This window comes from Acomys russatus, chromosome 28, assembly GCF_903995435.1.
Source record: "Acomys russatus chromosome 28, mAcoRus1.1, whole genome shotgun sequence".
Classification (NCBI taxonomy): Eukaryota; Metazoa; Chordata; class Mammalia; order Rodentia; family Muridae; genus Acomys; species Acomys russatus.
The window spans coordinates 37,004,056-37,021,478 of NC_067164.1; the positions used below are offsets into that span (position 1 = coordinate 37,004,056).

Consider the following 17,423-nt stretch of genomic DNA (forward strand, 5'->3'; position numbering starts at 1 on the left):
ACAAAAAATAAAAAAATAGAAAACCAACCAACTGGCTGGGCACTGTGACTCACACCTTTAATCCCAGCACTCAGGAGGCAGAGGCAGGCAGATCACTGTGAATTTGAGGCCAGCCTGGTCTACAAAGTGAGATGAGGACAGCCAAGTATACACAGAGAAACCCTGTCTCAAAAACAAAAACAAACAAACAAACAAACAAAAACCAACCAACCAACCCAAAACCAAATGAAAACAAAATGGGTATTTGGGAACTGGTTGTAGTTCAGTGATTGAACACGTGCCTACTATGGGCAACACTCTGGGTTCTACCCCTCAATTACAGGAACCAAGAAAAAGCTATTTTGGGCAAACCTCCTAGGTGCGGAGTCGGTGTGTCTGGGGACTAGGGCACCTCTACTTCTGGACAGAGGTAGGTGTTTGTACTCTCACTCTTCTCTGTCAGTCTCTAAAAGGCTTGGTCTGGGCAGAGAACCAAGTCCAAGGGTAGGGAGATCTGTGTGGGTGCTGTGGGCTCAGGCCCTGTCCACACAGCAATCTCCTGCCCTCACTAGGGGATCAGTGTCTCTGCAGGGCTAGGCTCAGGTCTGGTCGGGGCGAGAAGGTGTGGTAAGGAGGACAGTGGAGCTGCAGTCAGAATCCAGGTCCAGGATAGTGTGGGGACCGGGAGCCCGGGTGCTTGGGCCCAGCTGACACTCAGGAAGACTCTGGAGACAACTCTGAATGGATACAGGGCAGAGAAAGTAGAAAGGTTCTGGATCAGAGCCCCCCCCCCCCCCCCCAGCTCATCCTGGCCAGCACCGTATGCCCTGTGACCCATCCTCCTCAGGGTGCCTCACCCTCCCACTCACTGGAGCTGCACGCCGAGCAGGGCTCCGGATACGGTGGGGAAGCTGACTCCCACAGCTGCCTTCACACAGTGCCACCCGAGAAGGCTTCCGATGCCACTTGGCCTCTTGCCGATGATGGGTCTGAAGGAGCTGGAGATGCCTTCGCCGGCCGCTCAAGACCACTGTCGGGGAGGAGGCGATATGGGTTCTTTAGGCCCTGGACCCCAAGCCCAGCCAGAATCAGACTCCATAGAAACCCACTTGGCCTCCCTCTTGTGGGCTCTCTCTCAAGCTGCTGCTTCTCTTCAGTTAGTGGATTTCTTTTACAGTTCCCTCCTACCCTTCTCTGGGATCCCTCCGCCCTCTGACGAGAGTCCTAGCCTTTGGCTAGTTCAGCTTTAACTGCAGTGCCCTGTTCTGTGTGACAGGGGGACCCCTTTCCTCACGTGTAGGAAGCAGGGGCAGGCCAGCTGCTTTTGTGCCACAGCACTAACTCACCATTGGTATGGTTCCCGCATTCCTCAGCCATGAGTTTCCACTGGGCTAGTGTCCCAAGAGCCCCCAAGACTGGCCAGGTCCCCAGTAAGACCCAGCTATACCAGCAAAGAGGGAGCAACTCTGGAAGCGCCTGCAGGCGTTCACCCAGCCGAGTGCCCAGCGCCAGTCCTTCCACAAAGTAGTCAGCGCAGGCCACCAGCACCGCAGCCCCTAGCAGCGCGGTGCCGAGGACCGTGAACGGACGTGGCCATCGAAGTGTGAGCAGGGCTCCTAGCAGCGCCAGGCCCATCAGCCCACCGACTGGCACCCAGGCTGAGTGTGGCTGGTAGACGGCTTCAGTGCCCAGTAAGGCGCCAGCGCCCAGGGTCAGACCTAGCAGGAGACCAGTCAGAAAGAGCCCAACACTGCGAACCAACATGGTGACCAGGCCGCAGAGGAGTCCAATGCCCAGCGCGATGCCCGCGCTCACTTCCAGGCTCAGCTGTGTCTCCAGCACCCGCTCCTTATGGCACAGCAGGAAGATCACCAGAGCTCCTGACAGCAGACCGGAGAGAAACATCACCGCCTTGAAGCATCGGTAGCCTGGGAGGGAGGCAGGAGGCACTGAGAAGGTGGAAGGGGGCGGGTCCTACAGGGATGGTTTTGGTGTATCAGGAGGGAAAGCAGAAGCCAGGAGCGTCGCACCACGGGGTCCTCGAGGAAACAGGAAGAAAAGGCTGCTGCACCAGCTACAGAAGGGGGACAGTCAGAAACTCTGAGGGGGCAGGTGGAGAAATCAGGAGGTAGAATGGATACACCGTGGAGAGGATGGTACGCAGGAAGTCACCACAGACTGACTCAGATTCCAGGGAAAGCTGAAATCTCTGGTGAGGGGGACAGTCGAGGAATAGGATGTTTGAGGTAGGAGACAAATGAAAGGCAAAGAATAGAGCCACGGGTGAAAGCCAGAATGACCAGAAGCTGCCAGAGGCAAGATGGGAAACGCTGAAGGCAGGCCTTCCCTGATACGGGAGGTGAACGCAGGCACCGTTCTGGAGGAGAACAATCTTAGGAGGCTGCCCACCCCCCCAGGCCCTGGGCCCAGCCCTCACCAAAGCAGCCATAGATGATCCCAAAACAGCAAGAAAGGGCGCACACCAGGGCGGGGGTCAGTTCCAGGCTGTCCTGGGGTTCCAAGACACATCTCGGGTCTGGAGGCTCAGGGAGCTGTTGGTTAAAGGGCCTGGGGTCAGATGTTACAGTCAGGGGCAGCAAGGCTTTCTCCATGGCCACAGCGTGGAAGGTCAGAGCCAGCTCCTTTCACCCATCCGTAACTATGTGGCCGGGGGGCTGGTGAACCTGGAAAAGAACAGAGAGCAGAAACCACAGGACCTTGAGGATTCTGAACTTCCGTTTCTTTTGAAAAGTGATCTGTTCCAACTAGAAAGCAACTCCATCCCCCCACCCCCACCCCCGTTGGGAGTTAATACCAAGCCCTGCCAAAGCTGACAGGGTAGGGTTAATTGAGTGAGGAGAGGAAGGAAGAGGACAGAGTGAGTCATCCTAGGGTCCCAGGACAACTGCTCACCACCCTGCAGTGCTGAGGAGAGCAAAAGGATGGAATTGCTCCCGGTCAGCTTTATCTCAGCCCAGGGGGCTTAGGCACAGGGTGGCCACTGGCTGCCCGCCACTGTGTTCGTGGCTTCCTAAACTCCTGCAGAGTCCAAACCTTGTGAGCTAAACGCAACCCCCAAAGAAGAAAGGGAACAGGCATTTAAAAAGAGTTTCAAATAAGGAATTAAGAGTCGCCCCATCAGCGTCTGTCAGGATTTTGAAGTCTTGGCTTCATCCCAGGGGGATGGAGGTGGGGGTGGGCTGGGGGCGGGGGAGGGCAAGCAGGCGCCCTGTCCACAGCTGCCTCACGTTCTGGTAGCCACTTGCTACTCGCCTGGGACACGCATGGGAATTGTCCCACCCACCCTCTCATCCAGGCATGCCTGGGCTGCCAATGGGATTTGGATTCCCATCCTGAGGGATCCCTGAGGAAGGCTGGCGCTGAGATACTGCGGGCAGGCGGGCGCACTTTCGGATGCACTTTCCTTTGGCTGCCTTTGGGATATTGAGGTCTTAGGCTGAGGGCTGGATTGGAGAACTCCTGGGGCTCTGGGACCCAGAACAAGGAGAGGTCAGGGAGGTTATTAGTTACTCACCAGCCTGCAGTGCTCAGGAGAGCTGAAGGGGCAGACCTGCTTCCCTAGGCCTCCGGCTTCATGCCAGCCCGGAGGTCCTAGGCGTGGAGGTGGCCGCTGGCCGCAGGCATCCCGCCCCCCCAGGGCCACTGTGCTCCTTGCTTCCTAAACTCCTGCAAGTCGGAGCCCAAACCCTGAGCTAAATGCAATTAGCTTGGGGATGGGGGGGGGGGGTTGCTTGTGTGTGGAGGAAGGAGACAGGGTGTGTGTAAGGGGGGGGGGAATGACATCACGGGGCGGGCCCCCTCAATCTTTACCCCTGTGTGTGGGGGAACCCAGACTACCTACGTCTTTAATCCAGGACTACGGACCCCCCCTCACCATAGCAATGAAGACTTTTGGGATGCCCACCAAGGCTGAGACGGACGGTTTCTGACTGCTGAGGAGATTAATTAACAACTTAACGTTTTCAAAGCCCGAGTGGGGTCCCAAAGCACCCCCAGGTCCAGCTTGGTTTCTCCCACTTCCCAGAGAATTGGAGTATTGTCTTCTGCACAACCGGGTGGTCGGGATCCGGGGTTGCAGGGAAGTTTTTGTTTTGTTTTTTAAACCAGTGCTGGTGGGGGGTGCTCATAGGTGGAAAAAAAAAAAACAAAACTTGTGGAGCAAGACGCATGGCTGGTGGGGACACTGCCAGGAGTGCTGAGGAGAGGATCCATCAAGGGTCCGCGTAGGGGTGGGGGGCACGTGCTGGCGTCGACCCAAAGCTTACTACATAAATGAAACGCAAAGCGGCACGCAGAGGTGTGCTGCGATCTGAGCTCCGCAGAGCCAAGCTTCGGGTCCCCTTCTCTGGCTCGCCCGTGCGCCGCGCTCTCAGGGGGCGGGCGGGTCGGCGGGGACGCGCGTGGAGTTAAGGGACACACGCTTCTCCTCTTCCTCTCCGGCTGCACAGCCGACAGGGAAGGGTCTTGGGTGTGCGCAGACTGTGTGTGGCTCGGCGGCTGCCCTTCCCCTCGCAGCTCCTTCGGCGTGCAGCGCGCCCGGCGTGGTCCGCGGGCTGGCCGCCCGAGGGCACTTTAAGGGGCGGGGCCGGGATGCCCTAGCACCGCCTCCTCGGTCAGCTTGCGCCTCGGCCAACCGCTGCTCTCTTTCCTTCCCGTCTTTTTCGCCCCCCCCCCCCGGTGACCCCGGAAGTGGAAGTAGGCGGCCGCGGCGGGGACGGAAGGCGGAAGCGGAGCGTGAGCGGGAGGCGGAGCCGGGGGAGCTGCTCTGGTAGCTCCCCCTGGCCTCAGGCGCAGCTGGCTGAGCGGGGAGGAGTTACCGCCGCTGCTCGGTCGGTCGCCTTCGCTCCTGGTACTCAGCGGGTAGGTTCTCCGGTGATCTTTTGCGGGGGTCGCCTCGCTGCTCCGCCCTCAGTTTTTCCTCTAGAGCTGCACCACCCTTTCCTGACAGATTGCGGCCTCTCTCTTTCAGAGAGTCTTTTATTTTTTTTTTGCTAAGAGTATTTCTACCCCCCCCACCGCTCACCCCCCACCCTCCGACCACACCCTTTGCGGAACCCCCCTCCCTCCCTATTTCCCAGACAGAAGATTATTAGCTTCCTGGAGAAAGAAAAATTAAGATTTCGGGGGCTAAGGGGGTTTCTGATCAGGGTCGGGGGTGGTGCCAAGCAGGTTTGTGGTCAGTCTCATTCAGGTTTATTGTTAGGGTTAATTTGAGCTCACACGGTCTGGGAGAGTGGGTACATTGACTATGTCCTTTTGAGATGGTTTAACTTTATCTCTTGGCCATTCCTAACTTGATACCTTTGTTACAGGCGATGATGGCTGTGACCTAAAATCCTCAGGAAGCCCCGGGGTCATGGCCCAGAAGCACCCCGGAGGAAGAGGGTTGTGTGGAGCCCACCCCAGTGGTGGCTCCTCCCTCAGGACATCAGGACCCTCTGTGGACCCTGAAATACTTTCATTCTCACGACTCAGGGACCCGACAGAGACTGCTCCTAATGGTACACGCTGCCTCAAAGAGCACTCTGGCCCTAAATACACACAGCCCCCAAACCCAGCCCACTGGTCGGATCCAAGCCATGGTCCTCCAAGGGGTCCAGGACCACCTAGAGAAGGAGGCTACCCTCAGGAGAGTGAGGCATCTTCGGAAGAGTCAGGAGTGGACCAGGAACTCTCAAGAGAGAATGAGACTGGGTACCAGCAGGACGTGGGCCCCTCTTTTCTTCCCATTCCACCTGCTTGTAACTGCCAAGGGCCTGAAGGGACTTACTCTGAGGACGGAGATGCTTCTTTCAGCAACATTTGCCACCACTGCGCCTCTCCTGCCTTGGGGGAAGACGAAGAGGTAGAAGAATTTGATGAGGAGGAACCTCTTAAATTTCCCAGTGATTTTTCACGTGTGTCCAGTGGAAAGAAACCCTCATCCCGGAGGCAGAGGCACCGTTTACTGACCAAGGAGGATGCTCGGGAGAGTGGACGCCGAGATCCCAGGTCTCCTGGTCGTCACCGGCTGGCCCGAAAACGAAGTCAGACAGATAAGCGCAGAGGCCTGGGACTGTGGGGAGCGGAGGAACTGTGTCAGCTTGGACAGGCAGGCTTCTGGTGGCTGATTGAACTTCTGGTATTGGTGGGAGAATATGTGGAGACCTGTGGCCATCTCATTTATGCATGCAGGCAGCTGAGAGGCAGTGACCTGGACCTTTTCCGAGTCTGGGTGGGAGTCTGGGCAGGGCGACTGGGGGGCTGGGCCCATGCCATGTTCCAGTTTCTACTTCAGAGCTTTTACTGTGCCGCAGGGTTGTTGACCCGTTTTCTTAGGCTAGTGGGTGCTTTCCTACTCCTGGCTCTAGCTCTCTTTCTGGGTTGTCTACAGTTGGGCTGGCGGTTTTTGATGGGACTGGGTGACCGGTTAGGTTGGAGGGATAAGACCACATGGCTGTTCTCTTGGCTGGATTGTCCAGCCTTGCATCGTTGCTTGACTCTGCTGAAAGACAGCAGGCCATGGCAGCAGCTGGTAAGGTTGATTCAGCGAGGCTGGCTGGAGTTGCCTTGGGTCAAGCAGAGGACTAATAAGCAGGATAGCACACCTGTAGCTAGCGCTCGCTACTGCCAGCCAGAAGAGGAAGTGGCCCGACTTTTGAGCATGGCTGGGGTTCCTGAAGATGAACTAAACCCTTTTCATGTGCTGGGAGTTGACGCTACAGCATCGGATACTGAACTAAAGAAGGCTTATAGGCAGCTGGCAGTGATGGTGAGTACCTTTGCTGCTGCCTGCTGCTTTCTCTATGCTTTCTGTTCGTGTTTTAGGGAGTGTAGAAGTGAGGCAAGGCTGAGCAGGGAGCCAGCCTGACGCTGAAGGATTACACTCCTCTGTTTTGTTTTGTTTCTGAGGCAGAGTTTCACCTTGTAGACAGGCCTCCATCTGTGACTGCTGTGTTTGCAGGCACTGGCCACCATCCCTCGCTAAGGGCCGCACTCTTATTCTCTGACTGGGGATCGGACTTTCTCTCCTTAGGTTTTTTTGTCATGATGTGTGTGTGTGTGTGTTATAACAGGCAGGGTTGAACTCACTCTGCAACAGCTAAGTGAAGTTCCTTTACTTAGGGTAGGGAAGAGGCCTCAGATAGTCCCTTAGTTGCTCTCACCTGAACAAAGGATTTTTGTTTTGTTGTTTTGGGATAGGGTATTGCTGTGTAGCTCCAGCTAGCCTTAAATTTGTGATCCTCCTGCCTTTGCTTGTGAAAGTTTGGGATTTTAAGTGCAGTACCATGAATGGTAAAGGAGGAATTTAAAGAAATTATCTTTTGTTTTGGTTTTTGAGACTGTCCTGGATTGGCTTTGTAGACCAGGCTGGCTTTGAACTCACAGCGATTCGCCTGCCTTTGCCTCCCCAGTGCTGGGATTACAGGCATGCGCCGCCACCCTGCCCTGCTGAAATTATCCTTAAAAAAAAAAAACTTTTTATTGATTCTTTCTGAGTTTCATATTGTGCACCCCAGCCCAACTCATCTCCCCGCCCCCTTGTGTCTGCCCTCTGCCCTTGCAACTTTCCCCATAAAATAACAAACATGAACAAACGAACAAGCAAAACAAACCAAAGCATAGAAAACATCTCATCGTGGAAGCTGTAGTGTGTCACAGTGTATCCCTCTGTCTACACATCTTCACTTGTAAATGCTCACTGCAACAAGTCATTGGTCTGGTTTGGGGTCTCTGGCTTCTGTGACACCATCAATGTTGGCTCCTCACCGGGCCTCCTCCCAGTTATCCTCTTGCTGCCCTGTGTCATGGAGGTCCTGCAGTTTTGGCTCAGCAGGACCAGCCCTTTCTCATGGCCCAACAGTTCACAGATGAAGTAGACTTTAGTGTGGGCCAACTCAAAGCCCTGATCTGGGCCTGGGTGTTAGGGCCTCTGGGTGACCTCCGTCTGCGCTGTGTGCAGTGGCAGCAGGTGGGCCTTTGTGTGTCTCTGACCCTGCCAGTGCTGTGTGCTGGAGGGCAGTTCTCTGGCTGTCTTTCCCAGCCTGTGCCGCACCACAAGGTGGTCTGCAGGTCTGTGGGTGTCTCCTGGCTGTACCTTAACGCACACTGCCATCAGCCCAGCACTGGGACACTGTGATGACCTCCTTGTCCCTGGCCTCAGCACAGTAGCCAGAGGTCTCAGCTCAGGGCAAGCCAGGGAGAAATGGCCCCTTCGGGTTGTTTATGTGTGTAGGCTGAATTACCTTAACAATTTTACTTTATTATGAACTTATTAAATGAGCCTACCTCCCTTACAACCCAACTAGCCTAGATAATAGGGAAAGGAGAGTAAGGAAAACAAGAATGAAACCTGGGTGTCAGTTCCTAGGAACAGTTCTCCTGGTGTAGTCAGCAGGATTTCAGCAGACCATGAATTCCACCAAAGTTGAGCTCCTGGAACCTGGAGCAACTGGAACCAGAAGCCTCAGCAGAGTCCAAAGCCTTGAAGCTTTTCCTGGAGCAGTTCTCTCTAGGAACGTCTCAAAGTGCAGGCATGAACAACCAAAAACCAAGTTCCAACCCAAAGCCCAGCCTCCTGTTTTGGGCTCATATATATATATATGTCCTCTCAATCTGTTCAAGGATGTTTCTCAGCTGGCAACAACCAAGCTCCTCCATGAAGTGGTTCTACTTCTAAGTGGAAAGACATCCTGCTCTCTCACATCTAAGTGGTAAACATCCTGCTCTCTTCCCCATCCCACACTTGGGATCAAAACAAAAATAGGTTTCTCTCTCCTACATATGTGTATGCGTGTTTGCCTCCTTGTACATTATGTTCACCACGAGCAGCCTGGTACCAAGGAGATCAGAGTGTGGATCCCCCTGAGCTGGACCTACGGGTGGTTGTGAGCCAACTAGATAGAGCCTGGGACTGAACCTGGGTCCTCTGTAAGAGCACCATGTTTTTTTAGCCACCGAGCCACCTCTCCAGCCCCTGGGGGCGGATTTTTAAACATGGAGAAAACCACCTCTCCTAGAAAGGCAAGTGTAGACCCAGTACAGGAGTGTCAGGATGTGCACGTGAGTGGCTGGCCCAGGACCAGGAAGAAGAAGATGGGATGGAGTCTAGAGCCTTGTGTCTGCTGTGTAGGCGAGTGCTGTTCCGCTGAGGTACACACAGCCCTAACCTGAACACAGGAATTCTTTGTTGTTGTTGTTGTTTTGTTTTTTGTTTTTGGTTTTTTGAGACAGGGTTTCCCTGTGTAGCCTTGGCTGTCCTAGACTTGCTTTGTAGACCAGGCTGGCCTCAAACTCACAGTGATCCACCTGCCTCTGCCTCCCTGTGTTCTGGGATTAAAGGTGAGTGCTTGGTGAAAACAGGAATCCTAAGAATCAGAATATTCTTAGTTTTTGTTTTTTTGAGACAGGGTCTCTGTGTAGCCTTGGCTCTGTAAACTAGGCTGGCCTCGAACTCAGCGATCTGCCTACCTCTGCCTCCCGGGTGCTAGGATTAAAGGCGTGCGCCACCATACCCAGCTAAGACTCAGAATATGAAAGGGAAGAAAAAAGGAGCATAAGTCATAAAGAGGTATGTGTATCATACAAGTGCATGAACATAGGATTGCTTTTGTTAACTATGTAGGTGGGAGTTTTGATGTACTCTATACTTGAAAGAAATTAGTATTACCTTTTGGTGTGCTGAGGATCAAACCCAGAGCCTTGCTCATCCTAGGCATGCACTCTACAACTGAGCTAAAGTCCCAGCTCTGCTACTATTTCTGTATGTAGATGTAAACGTAATGTGTATAAAATTGCACCCAAAGCTAACTTATACTGACTTTGTACTGGTGTGTGCCACCGCACCCAGCTCAAACGCCTGGATTTAAACTCAGCTCTCTCTGCAAAGCTAGAGTAATTGACCATTATTAGGCTATATTGATTCTCTAAAGGATAATGAAAGAGAACTCTTAGATATCAGAATATCTATGAGGGGCTGGAGCGATAGCTTGGTAGTTAGGAGCGTGTGCTGAACAGCTCCCAGCTACCACTAGCTCTAGCTCAAGGGGCATCTGTTCCCTCCTGAAAATCTTAAATGGAAGGGAAGTGACTGGATGATGGCCTAGAGGCTAAGAGTACTCACCTGTCACTCCTGCAGCATTACACATTCCCGTCCCACCATTCACAGTGGCTCACAACCACTACAGCTGCTGTTTGTCTGACACCCTCATCTGACCTTTGTGGGCACCAGGTCTGTGTGCGCGCGCACACACACACACACGACCTGAAATAAAAGGAGGGTTTGAATGGATTTGTGATAAAATTTTTCTGTGTTTTGGGTAGGTTCATCCTGATAAAAATCATCATCCCCGGGCTGAGGAGGCCTTCAAAGTTTTGCGGGCAGCTTGGGACATTGTCAGCAACCCAGAGAGGCGGAAGGAGTATGAGATGTGAGTTTGGAAGGGGACGTTTCAGGTGAAGTGCATGGGAAACCCCTCTAGTAGAAGACCCTGAACTTGTGGGCCATGATCCCTTTGGGGCTTGACGACCCTTTCACAGGGGCTGGATATCAGATATATTGAGTGTCAGTTGTTACTACTACTACTACTTTTCCTCCTCCTCTGCCTCCTTCTTCTTATTGCTTTTCTAGTCAAGGTTTGTTTCTTTCTCTCTCTCTTTTCTTTTCTTTTTGAGACAGGGTTTCTCATTGTAGCCCTGGCTGTCCTGGATTCACTTTGTAGATCAGGCTGGCCTTGAACTCACAGAGCTCCACCTGCCTCTGCCTCTATAAGTGCTAGGATTATGGCCACCATGGCTACATATTTTCATTATTAACACATTACAGTGGCAAAATTACAATTATGAAGTAGCAACAAAAGTAACTATGCCTGCGGTCACCACAGCATGAGGAGCTGTACTAAAGGGCTGCAGCATTAGGAAGGCTGAGAACCACTGCTCTTGAGGCATCCAGATCTGTCTCTTTGTACCTTAATACCCTGTGATTTACATAGCCTTTCTCCTTTTAGGAAACAAATGGCAGAGAACGAGCTGAGCCGGTCAGTGAATGAGTTTCTGACAAAGCTACAAGATGATCTCAAGGAGGCAATGAATACTATGATGTGTAGCCGATGCCAAGGAAAGCATAGGTATGACCCAGGACGACGGGTGGGCATGTGACTGCTACAGCCCAGGGATGGAGTAACCAGGCATCTTCCTTTGAGTGTGGAATATAGGCTGCAACCCTCAAGACTTCTTCTACCTTTCTCCTATTACTAAGAGATTCAAGATTTAGTGCTGGAGACAAGGCTCCATGATTAAGAGCATTTGCTGGTTTTGCAGAGAATCCAGTTTTGACTCCTGGCACTTACAACAGTTGGTTTACAGCTGTGACTACAGCTCTCTCAAGACTCCTCTGGCTGAGGGCATTGGCATTCATGTATACATGGCACACATGTACATACTTAAAAGTTATAAAAACAAATCTTTGAAGAAAAAAAAAAGATCGAGCTAGGTGGCTGTGGCACACTCCTGTAATTACAGCACCTGGGAGGCAGAGGGAGGTGGCTCTCTTATGATTTGAGGCCAGCCTGTTGGACAGAGTGAATTCTAGGACAGCCAGGGCTACATGGAGAAACCTTGTTTTTGAAAAACAAAATTCAAGCAAAAAAAAGATTGAAGATTCCCACTGCTGATGTAAAACACCAGGTGTGATGACCATGCCTGTGGTGCCGTCATCTGGATGTGATGACCATGCCTGTGGTGCCATCATCCAGGTGTGATGACCATGCCTGTGGTGCCGTCATCCGGGTGTGATGACCATGCCTGTGTGCCGTCATCTGGGTGTGATGACCATGCCTGTGGTGCTGTCATCTGGGAGGTGGAAGCAGGATGACCTAGGGTATAAGGTCATTCACAGCTACATGTCCAGATCAAGGCTAGTCTGGGCTAGGTGAGAGCCTGGAACAAGAGTCAGTTCTGTAGCCACATAGGCCTGGCCATGGGCTGGGAGCGTGGATTCAGGTTATCCCCCACACCATGTCAAACATGGTAAGTTTCATAAAATTTTCATTTGCTTATTGTTTTAAATTTTGAATTTTTAAGAAAGATTTCTTACTTATTATTATGTATACAGAGCTCTGCCTGCATGTGCACCCGCAGGCCAGAGAGGGCGTCAGATCACATTAAAGATGGTTGTGAGCCACCATGTGGTTGCTGGGAATTGAACTCAGGCCCTCTGAAAGAACAGTCAGAGTGCTCTTAACCGCTGAGCCATCTCTCCAGCCCCTAGATTTTGAATTTTATGTGTGTTTGTTTGCATTGTATGCATGCTCAATGCCTGTGTGCCTGGTGCTGGAGGAGGTTGAAAGAGGGCATCAAGGGCCGGAGAGATGTCTCAGTGGTTAAGAGCACTGGCTGTTCCTCCAGAGGACCTGTGTTTAATTCCCAGCCACCATGTAGTGGCTCACAGCCATCCAAAACTCCGACCCCAGAGGATCTGATGCCCAGTGTCAGACATACATGTGGTGCACAGATGTGCACACACTCAATTCACATGAAAGAAACAGAATTTTAAAAACAAAATAAAAAAATAAGGCATCAAATTCCCTAGAACTGGAGTGACAGATGGTTGTAGGACACCATGTAGGCACTGGGAATTAAAAACTATGTCCTCTGCAAGAGCAGCAAGTGCTCTTAACTGCTGAGCCATCTCTCCAGCTCCTGAATTAAAAAAAAATTTTTTTTAATTGGCATTTATTTATGTGTGTGCATAGAGGTGCACACGTATGGAAGTCCTAGGACAACTTGCTGGAGTTCTCTTCTTTGATTGTGAACTGGGCCTTGAAGCTTGGGACCACATGCCTTTTCCACTGAGCTATCTCACCAGCCCAAAGTTTTATAGTTAGAGAACAAAATGTATTTAAAATGTTTTCTTTTAGATTTATGTGTGTATGCGTGCTTTGAGTGCATGTATGTATATGCACCCTTTGTCTGGTGATTATAGGGGTTGCATCATGTGGGTGCTGGAAACCGGACCTGGATCCTTGGCAAGAGCAACAGTGTTCTTAACCCCTGAGCCATCTTTCCAACCCCCTCAAGATATTTTTGTATAATTACACTAGTGGGAATGTCAGGTCGGCCTCAGATGTAACCTGATGACATTCTTAGCTTTTGTGTTGGTGGAAGCCAGTGGTCTACTAGTATATTCCAAAAGGGTTGTCTAATAGTCACACGGCTGTGAGGTGAAACACAGGCGGGCAGCGAATGGCTAGTAAAGGGGTCAGAGGATTTATAGGCAGTTAGTGGTTGTTGGAAGAGAGAGACAGTGTCTTAAGTTGTATGGCCACTGGTAAGGTGCCCAGGCCCCTGTAAGCAACCCTAATGAAACTGATTAGGTCTCACACACACCTCAGAAATAAGGGACAGGACTTGAAAATGGAACATTAGTTCTAGGTATCAATGGGAATGGGAGGGAGAAAAGAGAAGTAATAGAGGTGCCTAGGATCAAAATATACTGTAAAAATGCATGAGAATATAACCAAAGCTATTGTCTGTAACTGCTATATGCCACTAAGACATTAAAGAAGAAAACATCTTAAATATAGAAACGTGAAAGCAGAGTGTGGAACTATATACCTGAAATCCCAGCACTTGGGAGTCTAAGGCAGAAGAAGCATTACATGTTTAAGTCTAGCCTGGGCTACATACCATGACTCTGCTCAAACTAAGAGAATTGAAGGCGGAGTATAGAGAGGCTGACTACAGATAACTTTTACTGTTTGGGCCATATTTGACAGTGATGACCATTTGAAAAGTATTGTTACTGTGTTGGGCTGCAGGAGGTTTGAAATGGACCGGGACCCTAAGAGTGCCAGATACTGTGCTGAGTGCAATAGGCTACACCCAGCTGAGGAAGGAGACTTCTGGGCAGAGTCAAGCATGTTGGGCCTCAAGATCACTTATTTTGCACTGATGGACGGAAAGGTTTATGACATCACAGGTACACTTCTGACCTCTACATACAGGGTATTTCTTCATCTCATTTGCTATGAATGGATGTTTTGGGTAATTATCTCTCTTTGCAGAGTGGGCTGGATGCCAGCGTGTGGGAATCTCCCCAGACACCCACCGAGTTCCTTACCACATCTCATTTGGTTCTCGGGTCCCGGGCACCAGCGGTCGGCAGAGGTAGGCGACACTTCTCTCGTTATCCACTATTTTAGATGCCTTGCTCTCTAGGAAGTTTGGGAACTGACTCAGTGTGTGGTTAATTTCGGTAGTTGGCTAGAATGTCTCCTGCTCATTGTATCTTTTCTCCCTCAGGGCCACCCCAGAGGCCCCTCCTGCTGACCTACAGGATTTCTTGAGCCGGATCTTTCAAGTACCCCCAGGGCCAATGTCCAATGGGAACTTCTTTGCAGCACCTCACTCTGGCCCTGGGACCACTTCGACCTCCAGACCCAACAGCTCAGTACCCAAGGGAGAAGCCAAACCTAAAAGGCGGAAGAAAGTGAGGCGGCCCTTCCAGCGATGACACCCCTTCTCTTCCTTCCTCAGATCAATGTGAGGGAGTCAAAGGGCTGTGTACAGCACAGGATGGGATTCGATTTGTTTATCTTTAAAAACTTTAAAAAGGGAAACATTTAAATTGTTCACTCAGTACTTGGAGGAAACCCATGACCTGTTCTCCCTCTTCCCCAACACGCAGGAACTGAATCTTGTTTTCTGACAATACCAAAGAAATAGGAGGTGGCCAGAGCAAAGGACTTAGGGTCCGGACCTCGTCCAGACAATGTGTCCCTGAGGTATGGGAACTGGGGGTTTCTCTGGGGTCTGTATGCCTTTATCTTAGCATTTGCTCTCAGAGCAAATGAAACATACCCCTTTTTAAATGAGTGTATCTTATTTCTTAACCATTTCAGGGGTTCCCCTCCCCCTTACCCTGAAGTATTAGCTAAAAGAAAAAGCATGTAGCCCTAATTTTGGAGATACAGAATTCAGAGTGGAAACTGAATTTTTCCTCTGACTTTAACTGTATGGGTAAATCACCTAACTTCAGGCTTGCTGATGCAAGGGTGGCCAAAATTAATTAATTTTTAAAAAGCCCTGTGCCCTTGGGTGAGGGGAGGATAGAGGGGTTCCCAGAGGCCCCCTTGTGAGCCAAGGGTTTGTATTTTTTTAAGTTTGTTCATATTTGTATGTATATATCTATTTAAAGCCAGGGGATTATCTTTCTATAAATATATAACTGGCAACTTACATCCTCCTTCTCTTCTTTGCCCATGTAGCTGGGAGTCCTTTTCTGTTTTGGAGACAGGGTCTTGCTATGTGGAACAGACTGACCTCCAGCTTGCAGTGGTCTTTTTGCCTCTGCCTCCTGAGGGCTGGGATTAGAGGTGTGTGCCACACCTAGCTTGCGAACTCTTTTTTTTTTCTTGCTGTGAGTGAGTGAAAGGTACCCCTATTGGACTAAAGGAGTGGTGACAAAAATTTGCTGAAGTTTGTTTTAGTAAGTTGGCATCCCGTATTTCCTCTCCACCATTATCAGAGCATCTATCCTTGCTTATCCAATTTCAGCCATAACTGGAAAGACTTTATTTTAAGGAAAATATACAGCAAAACAGAACTTGAAGGAGGTAGGTTTAGAAGATACGGAAAAACATAATCACCAGAAAAGCTGCCCAAACACTGATGGCATCTTGCTCGATAGACGTGTATGGCCCTTCACCTTGTCCACCTTTCCTGACTCAGAGAAGCTTGACCCTATTGAAGGCCAGGCCCAGGAACCCCGTTTTCCAATTTCTTCCTTCTTGGAGTTTAGCAAGGTTTGTCTTATGCCTCAGGCTTCCAAGATACAGAAGAGAGTGTGGAGAAGAGAAAAACATATCTTAGTTCCAGTGTCTTCCCTCAACGCCTTCAGAACTCTCAACCCATCTTTTAGTATTTGTTGATTCCAAAAAGACGAACCCCATGGAATTGGGGCAGCTTAGGCAGCAGCACGCTGAGCAGTGAGGCAGTGTTGATGAGGAAGTGAGCAGCATCATACTTGGTGTAGAAGCTGGCCAGAAGGTAGCTAGGAAGAAAAAAAAAGAATGACTGAGGTTGCCCCCCGCCCTCCATTCATGTTTTTCCAGTGGTTTTCCTGTTTTTGAATTATTAGTTTTATTGCATGTAGTCCTTTGTAGTTCAGAGCCATTCCAGCTAAGTCAACAGTATTTACTATGAGGTTCAGGATATAATCAGAGAGCATCTTTAAGTAGAGATTATAAGTCAGTTTGTTTGCTAATTGTTAATGATAAAATGATAAATTACAAATGATAGCCATAGCTGTTTCAGTCTATATAACTTTTGGAGCCCTTTTTGCTCCCTTTCCCCAAGTCAGCTTTATTTTTTAACCGTTAACCTAAGTTCTGCCTTTACCTATTTGCTTCTTTTTGGACTGGTAAATCTCTTGGCTTTCCTTAGAGTTCGGGTTATTTCCAGTCCCTTCTTCTTTTCCTTATCACCATGGAACAGCAAGCAGCGCCTGTACTTCACAGTGCTCTCTGGAGGCTTAGGACTAGTCTACTTGTGTGTGGTTGTGTGTACACAGGTACATGTTCATGTGACCAGAGGTCAGCACGAGTCACCTTTAATTGCTTTCCACCTTATTTATGTTTTATGTTTGAGACTGAAGTGGAGTAATTTGGCTAGACTGGCTGGCCAGCAAGCCCCAGGGATCTTCCTGCCTCCAGCCCCTCAGTGCCGGGATCACAGGCACCTGTAATTGTTGTACATGGCCACGTCTGGCTCTCGCATCTGTGTAGGGATTGAACTCAAGTCCTTAGGCTTTGGGTAAGCACTTCACTGAGCCATTTCTGATCCAGCATCTCCTCTATCCCAGACTCACAGTACAATAGGAGAGATGCTGAGGAACTTTCGAGAGGAGGTAAACTGTAGTCCATAGTCCATCTGCTCCCAATGTGTCAAGAGCCGAGCCTTTCCTTGGTCAGGAGTCTCAAAGGGTGTCCCTTTCACTGTGTGTAGGAAGATATACATGGCCTGGGAAGAGGGGAGGGGACAGTATGAGGGCAGGAAGTAGTCCTTCAGGTCAAGAATCAAGACTCCAAAAGGAAGACACAAAATCCCCACATCTGGTGACTTTGTCTGTCTGGGCTGGGTGCAAGGGTGCGGTTTAGTGCTCACCAGGTTATGGATGACGTTGGTCAGGGTCCAGACAACAGGGATGCTGAAGAAAGGGATGCTGAGGAGAACCACATGCAGCAGTCCTACCAAGATGATGTAGGCCAGCCAGACGCCCCGGCTATTCAGCACTCGAGTGTTGGGGTTTACTTCGCTGTGTGCCACCCCCACATTCATCCTACCACAGTGAGGGATCAGGCAGGAGTCCAACTCAATTTCCTCTTAACCCCTGATGGAACTGTTCCCAAGCTGTCTCCTGAAAAGCCAAAATCTCCTGAATTCTT

General features: G+C 50.5%; 3 protein-coding genes across 4 annotated transcripts; 1 reads left to right on the top strand and 2 right to left on the bottom strand.

The window, feature by feature from the left end:
* Positions 1–379: 379 nt before the first annotated feature.
* Positions 380–2,610, bottom strand: LOC127210907 (transmembrane protein 198-like). Its single transcript, XM_051170691.1, has 4 exons — positions 2,417–2,610; positions 1,326–1,907; positions 849–1,009; positions 380–716 (listed from the first exon to the last, which is right to left on the bottom strand). Exons 1-4 carry the CDS (start codon positions 2,589–2,591, stop codon positions 579–581), a joined length of 1,056 nt encoding a protein of 351 aa, XP_051026648.1. The 5' UTR covers positions 2,592–2,610; the 3' UTR covers positions 380–578.
* A 2,084-nt stretch (positions 2,611–4,694) lies between these two features.
* Dnajc14 (DnaJ heat shock protein family (Hsp40) member C14) lies at positions 4,695–15,058 on the top strand. 2 transcript variants are annotated; one of them, XM_051170664.1, is made up of 7 exons: positions 4,695–4,860; positions 5,313–6,751; positions 10,303–10,409; positions 10,986–11,105; positions 13,797–13,957; positions 14,043–14,145; positions 14,281–15,058. In XM_051170664.1, the coding sequence occupies exons 2-7, from the start codon at positions 5,357–5,359 to the stop codon at positions 14,489–14,491; spliced, it is 2,097 nt and encodes a 698-aa protein (XP_051026621.1). In that variant the 5' UTR covers positions 4,695–4,860; positions 5,313–5,356; the 3' UTR covers positions 14,492–15,058. The 2 variants fall into 2 exon arrangements, with proteins under 2 accessions (XP_051026621.1, XP_051026622.1); XM_051170665.1 differs by having other exon boundaries at positions 4,723–4,829.
* Positions 15,059–15,674: 616 nt separating this feature from the next.
* Ormdl2 (ORMDL sphingolipid biosynthesis regulator 2) lies at positions 15,675–17,325 on the bottom strand. Its single transcript, XM_051170683.1, has 3 exons — positions 17,143–17,325; positions 16,847–16,998; positions 15,675–16,030 (listed from the first exon to the last, which is right to left on the bottom strand). The coding sequence occupies exons 1-3, from the start codon at positions 17,314–17,316 to the stop codon at positions 15,895–15,897; spliced, it is 462 nt and encodes a 153-aa protein (XP_051026640.1). The 5' UTR covers positions 17,317–17,325; the 3' UTR covers positions 15,675–15,894.
* Between the last annotated feature and the right edge of the window lie 98 nt (positions 17,326–17,423).

Excerpts from the sequence above, each read along its gene's own strand:
- LOC127210907 (XM_051170691.1), bottom strand. The coding sequence starts at position 2,591 with ATGGAGAAAGCCTTGCTGCCCCTGACTGTAACATCTGACCCCAGGCCC. Across the intron at positions 1,010-1,325 it reads ATGCGGGAACCATACCAATG|TGGTCTTGAGCGGCCGGCGA; the intron begins GTGAGTTAGTGC and ends CCTCCCCGACAG. Across the intron at positions 717-848 it reads CTGCTCGGCGTGCAGCTCCA|AGTTGTCTCCAGAGTCTTCC; the intron begins GTGAGTGGGAGG and ends GTATCCATTCAG.
- Dnajc14 (XM_051170664.1), top strand. The coding sequence starts at position 5,357 with ATGGCCCAGAAGCACCCCGGAGGAAGAGGGTTGTGTGGAGCCCACCCC. Across the intron at positions 6,752-10,302 it reads ATAGGCAGCTGGCAGTGATG|GTTCATCCTGATAAAAATCA; the intron begins GTGAGTACCTTT and ends TGTTTTGGGTAG. Across the intron at positions 11,106-13,796 it reads CGATGCCAAGGAAAGCATAG|GAGGTTTGAAATGGACCGGG; the intron begins GTATGACCCAGG and ends GTTGGGCTGCAG.
- Ormdl2 (XM_051170683.1), bottom strand. The coding sequence starts at position 17,316 with ATGAATGTGGGGGTGGCACACAGCGAAGTAAACCCCAACACTCGAGTG. Across the intron at positions 16,999-17,142 it reads CCAACGTCATCCATAACCTG|GCCATGTATATCTTCCTACA; the intron begins GTGAGCACTAAA and ends CCCTCTTCCCAG. Across the intron at positions 16,031-16,846 it reads AGCATCTCTCCTATTGTACT|CTACCTTCTGGCCAGCTTCT; the intron begins GTGAGTCTGGGA and ends TTTTCTTCCTAG.